This window comes from Sphaeramia orbicularis, chromosome 5, assembly GCF_902148855.1.
Source record: "Sphaeramia orbicularis chromosome 5, fSphaOr1.1, whole genome shotgun sequence".
Taxonomy (NCBI): Eukaryota; Metazoa; Chordata; class Actinopteri; order Kurtiformes; family Apogonidae; genus Sphaeramia; species Sphaeramia orbicularis.
This window is the reverse complement of record NC_043961.1, coordinates 41,149,123-41,155,644: the sequence shown is the minus strand read 5'-3', so window position 1 is coordinate 41,155,644 and position 6,522 is coordinate 41,149,123. Positions and strand designations below refer to the sequence as shown.

Below are 6,522 nucleotides of genomic sequence, written 5' to 3'. Positions count from 1 at the left end.
ATCCAGAAAAGATCTGCATCTAAAAAGCCTGGACTGAAGCAAACACAGGTTGAACTGACAGCCGCTATAAGGGCAAGCAGTTGTGTCTTTACCACTAGATGTCACTAAATATTACACACTGAACTTTTAGAAATAAGACAGAAGTGAAATCTTTGTCACACTGTTTAAATGTAATTTAAGACCTGGTTCACATTTACACAGATAATCATCTGTTTTCTGTCTTCTTGCACAAGGCTTCAAATTTGTTTTTTTTTTTTGGAATTAACACAGAATATGCTGATCTCAAGCCAGATTTTGTCAACCTTACAAGCATAACGAATCACCTCTAGACAGAGATACATGTTCCATGCAGAGATGCCACATTTCCACAGACATACAGGCCTATAGCTCTGGCTGAGTTAGTGTTTACTGGCTCTGTAATGGTTTCGTTTGGTCTCGTTACAATGTGATCAAGACACTTATTTCAAAATTGTACATAAAGAACATGTTAGAGGCTAACATTTAGACTACGTTCAGACAGCAGGTCTTAATGCACACTTCAGATTTTCTGGTGAAATCCAATTTTTTTGTGTGCTCGTTCATATTACACATTAAGTTCAACTTCTATCAGTTTTGAGTATGAACACAATGGGACCTTAAAGTGACCCAGATGTGCAAAAGAGGTCCTGATGTAAAACATGACCATGCAAGCATGCAATGTTGGTATGGAAGTAAGTATGGAGGGACAGAACTGTGACGTTTGTCCCATTTCGATGATGTAAAGGTCAGATAAATGTGACCTGACCATTCAGACTTAAGTCACATTGCAAAATATCAGATACGTATTGGATTTAGGACCACATATGAAAGTGACCTGGGTCGGATTTGAAAAAATCAGGTTTGTGCTGTTCAAACTGTCTTTAACAGATCGGATACAGGTTACATAAGGGCAAAAAAATGGGATTTGGGCCACATTTGCCTGCAGTCTGAATGTAGCCTTAGTTAGTTTTTTAAGGAGTTTTAAAAAGACTTTTTAAGGACCTGCAGATTCCGTTTTCTGAAACTGGCATCCCTTGGTTAGACGAATATGTTGGTTTAATCACACCCTCATCATACTTCATTTGTTTTTGCGTAACCTGTTGTAAATTTTGGTGTAAAAGTTCACCATAATCCTCAACCAACCTTTGTCCAACATTTGGTTATGCCTTACGTCATTGCAAATCACATAATCTACCGCTGATTATGTCTGTAATAGCTTCTGCATTTTAATTGCACATGAATGTTATTTCCAAGTAACAGGGTCATGAGATTACCATAAACTAACCACATGCATCACGGTTAGCTGCTTCTCATTTTAAAACAATATATTCCATGCATAAAATCCATTATTTTACAAGAAATGTACTGATCATCTACCCTATTTGAGAATACATCATTGATGGGTTTGTACAGAGCCAGTTATCTTTTTAATCTTAAGATTAAAGAAACAACCAGGTGTAAATGATGCCTCCGATCACTTTGATACCACGTGCCTTTAAGACCCACAGAGCGGCATCTGGTCACAGACTGTTCAATAATACTGGATGTAAATGTACAGACTTCTGGATCATAATGGCACACGGTCTTTGGAAAAACTGAAGTTCGTAAAGTCTCTGATTGAAACCTGGGAAGTACCTGGTATGAGCTGAAAACCAGCCGTACTGATGGTCCTGCACTTGAAGTAGCCATTGGTTTTTATATCTATTACACTCACATACACACACATTATCTGTAAAGAATGAAGGGCAAAACATGAGAGACAAAAAGAAACAAACAAAAACGGCTCAAGTCAAAGTGTTCATGAACCCAGACCTCTGGGCTGGTTACGATAAAGGGTCTATCTCAGTCCTCTGTTGTCCTGCTGGGCTCAGATCCAGGTCCTGATGCTCCTGCACAATAAGAGGCTGGTGTCTCAGACAATCGAAGGGTAGTGGCACTGTCTCCAGACTGGTGAAAAGACTGGAACACTTACAGGTCTGTCCAGCCTCTTAATGGGGACACAGACCGATGACAGGTGAGTCCTGGGAATGGAAACTGAATGTAGGCTGTGAACTAGATGCACAGCTGAAGCAAAGCTGAGCCGTGGTCCCAGTAGAGTTTGATGGATGTAGCCTAGCCCTCCTTAGAAGTGGATTATGAAGCAGGTTTTTTTTTTTCATAAACAAGATCTCAACAGAGCTATGTGGTCCTGTGAGTCAGATTGGTGGTCCGTTGCAAAAAGAGAGTAGCATCCCATCAGCAGACACATGATCAAAAAAACAATCATTTCCAGTAATTGTAGGAGATCAAACTGGACCGTAGAGTGATTTTCCAGTGTGGTTAAACCTGCTGAAGTACCTTATATCAGATCCTTCAAACCTACCCGCTCCAGGGCGCAGGACTACAGGAAATAAAGCGTCGCGTCCTAGGATGAAGCTAAGACAGCAAGACAATCAGAGTCTGAACTTTAAGCTGAGTTTTAGGATCGCTCACAGCAGGGGCCGATGGTGCTCTCCAGGGACATCTGAGAGGAGTGACGGATGAGCGGCGCCATGGTCGGGTCCACCATGGAGGAGGTAGGGAACAGCTTGTACCAGCCGATCACCATGCTGCTCAGGTCCAGCTCCTCCAGTAGGATTCGAGCCACGCCCATAAAGCATTTGCGGTCCATGCGGCCATAGTTTCCCCAAACAATCACCTACAGGAGACGGTGGAGAACATACAGATCAGAAGTAACAGGTCAGGGTCAGATACTGACATCAGGGGTTTAAACCACTGTGAAAACAACAGTAGCTTTACCATAATACTGGAAGGTCTGTCTGTCTGTCTGTGTATGTGTGTGTATCTGCACAGTTCTGAGAAATTGAGACATTTTTAACTGGCCGATATGGCACCTACAGTTGAGGAATGGTCCCATCTTAACATTTAATATCTTTATTCTTTAAAATTCCCTTTTTTAAAGTCAGGAGGGACTGATTTAATTCACATTGCTAAGCAGTTGCCAGGGGGAGGGACAGGAGGCAGCCTTGCACGTCAGGAGACAATGGGTGTGATCAGTGCTGTCTTAAAAGGGAAGTTGGACTCTCTGTTTGTGTGTGTGTGTGTGTGTGTTTGTGTATGTGTCTCGGGCATCACTCAAAATCCGGAAAGAGCTGACAGCTGCAGTTTGACATACTAATGTATTTTTGGTCAAGGAAGAGAATAGCCAAAACAGCAAATTGATAGGACCAACAATTTGGGAGATATTAGTCATTTTGGAATACAATAGCCTTACAATCACGTTGCTATGCCCATGATGGTTGACAGGAAGTGCAGTACCACACTGCATGAGGGGAAATGAAGTTAAAAAACAGGAATGACGCATTTACGAACTTCAGTCCCCAGATATCGGTATTAATATATTATTTGTTGTTTAAATTTTAAAGAATGATTTACCAAACAATTTTCATGTTAGTACTTATAAAACACAGACTCACATCTTTTCCCAAAAGTTAGCTCTCCCCAGCATAAAAACTATCACATCTACAACCCATGGTTCCTTACGGGTCAACGTGCTAGTATGCTAAAATAGTCAAAGTCAAAGTCAGTTTCATTGTCAGTCTTGCCATATGTGCATCACATACAGAAAAGTGAAATGATAAAACTCTAAGGCCCCAAAATGAACAGAATAGAAAAAATAGAAAACAACAGAACTGAATGTAACTATAAACAGAATACAACTATAAAGAGCAGGTGGTTGAGGAGATAACAGACAGTAAAGGTGCACCAGTGAGTTATTGAATAATAACAACACTAATAATAATAATAATAATAATAATAATAATAATAATAATAATAATAATAATAATGTTGTGTTATATTAACTAAGGAGTATGTTTAGGAGGCTGGGGATATGGCTGGGAGATGAATTTGTGAAATACAAAAATTACAATGAAGATTAACAATCTGAAAACGGAGTTCAGTTTGATGTCAAGTGGACTGTACAAGTAAAATAAAAGCATAGTAACCTATAAATGACAACTCCAAATGTTTCTCTCTCTCTTTTTTTTGTTTTGTTTCAGAAAAAAGAAATACTAAAAAAATTACCAAAAAACATATGATGAAATTACATGATGAAAATATTTACATTTATAAACTATTCTTCCACAAAAAATGTGAATAATCTAAACAACTATGAAACAGTGTGAAGTGATTTCAGAAAAATAAATTGAATGTTGCCAATATTCTGCCTGTTACTAAATGTTTTGTATATCTGTAGATGAACTGTGATCTATAAGTTATAATGTAATGAGGAATTATATAATTAAAATGGCACTTCTACTTTTTTTTTTTTTTTTTTTACTAAAACAAGAGACATTTGGGGTTATTATTTATAAGTTATTACGTTATCATTTAGCTGTCCGGTCCGGTCTGTATGTGACCCCTGAACTCATATGACTTTGACCCCCCTGTGATAGAATAATAAACTTTGTGGATGAATATTCATTGCCTTACACCTTTGGCTGTCAAATAACTTTCCCCTGAACCATTTTTAGAAACTATTTTTCTAATCCTAACCAAATTGTTTTCATACCTGGACAAACCTTATAACCATGACATAATTACATAGTACTTTTTATTGTCATCAGTTCGTCATCTGTATGAGCAAAAACTTTGGCATGGCGTGGGGGGGGATTTGATATATTAGGGTATCTGTACCTTTTGTATGACGGCGTATTAGGGCCACATAAGAAAATAAAAACACTTGTCACTATGAGAATAAAACTGTAAAATATCGAGATAAAACCTGTAATTTTATGAGAAAAGTCGAATACACAAAAAGTCATAATTTTACGAGAATTAAGTCATAATATTATGAGAATAACACTGTACCCACTCATCACATAATGGTGAACTTGGAATATTTTGTGAGGTTATACTTTTATTTGGGGTTTATGTCTGGCGAAATACAGAGCTTATTAGCCCACCATCAACACTTTAGCATTAGTCGTCTAGTCCTACAGAAGTGAAAGTTGCTGTTTCGCTTGTTACGTTCGCTGTAACCGGAAACTCTGTCATCAATGAGGCTTAAGGCTTACAATTTCTAAATTATGACTTTTTATCGCACTATTGTGAATTTATTTTCAAAATATTATGACTTTAATCTCATTAAAGTACATTATTTTTGTGAAATTATTATTTTTTTTAAAACTACAACTTTACTCCCATAATATTACAACTTTATTTTCAAATATTGTGACTTTATTCTCAAAATGACAAGTGTTTTTCTTTTCTTTTTTTCTTTATTTTATTTCCTGTTCATGATGATTTGACATAGAAACATCAATATTAATAATTAACATGATATTTATCCTAATATTAAACCATATTATGACATTTGTCATTATTGTTTTGTATCCCAGATTCCTGTTAGAAAAGAAACCCCTGAATTCATCGTGTCCCCATACTTTTGTCCATTTGTGTATAAGTTAGGCAATTATATGAGGATAACGATATACAACTTAACCTTGGGTAGAAAATGTAGATGAGAAGCTTCTGTCTGCAGGTGTTCAATATTCACATCATCTTTCGGTCCATGTAACACACAGTGCCTTACATGACTCGAGAGCTCTTTGAATCCTGCACCTAAAGCATTCTGGGTAACGGAGGACCAGACATTAATTGACAGAGTGATAAGGTTAAGAGGTCGGGGTTCGTTAACGTTAATGCAGACACTTTCGAAATGTGTTTTAAAGCATTCAGTCATGACAGTTTGAGTCTGTTACAGCAGCATGGAGCAGGCTGAGGTGTCAATTAAACTAAATGAAGAGGGATTGTGTGTGTGTGTGTTTGTGTGTATATACAGGTGTATGCTGATGTGTGTGTAGGTGTCCTCTGTCTCCTGACATCCTTATAACATCACGGCTCATCTCAGATGGCCCTTCATCTTGTCAAGCAGGAGACAGAATAATCAATATCAGTGTGTGTGTATGTCTGCCCATGTGCTGTGTTTGTGTGTCTGTGCATGCCGCCATACCCATTTGTTTGCTATGTGCGAGTGAGTGAGTGAGTGAGTGTGTGTGTGTGTCTGCTACTTGATTTCCACAGAGACTCCCAGGTCAAATCTGCTTCAATCTATTCCCTCCATCTTTAAAGAATCTCTCCCTCTCTATGTGTGTGTGTGTGTGTGTGTGTGTGTGTGCCATCAGGTCTCCAAACAAAGTCCTGACCCCACCATCACCACACACACACACACACACACACACACACACACACACACACACACCGCTGCATCTTAGCAAAGACAGAGTGAGCGAGGAAGGACAAGAGAAACTGGTGGAGTTTTGAGTGTGGAGGATAAAAATACGATGTCCTAGATCCTCTGCTACTCTGAGAACTGGAACACACACACACATACATGTGCACGCACAGACACACACACACACACACACATACACACACACACACACACACACACTCCCAGGCAGACACACCAATTTAGGTGCTGCTGGAAAGGGAGAAAGGGATTTAATTTTAAAAAAACAC

At 38.5% G+C, this 6,522-nt stretch overlaps 1 protein-coding gene across 1 annotated transcript in view; it reads right to left on the bottom strand.

The window, feature by feature from the left end:
• Positions 1–913: 913 nt before the first annotated feature.
• Positions 914–6,522, bottom strand: part of rims4 (regulating synaptic membrane exocytosis 4) — a 90,290-nt gene continuing 84,681 nt past the window's right edge. The window contains exon 6 of the mRNA XM_030134490.1: positions 914–2,695. Coding sequence (XP_029990350.1) covers positions 2,477–2,695 — 219 coding nt within the window. The 3' untranslated portion in view covers positions 914–2,476. The remainder of the gene's footprint in view (positions 2,696–6,522) is intronic.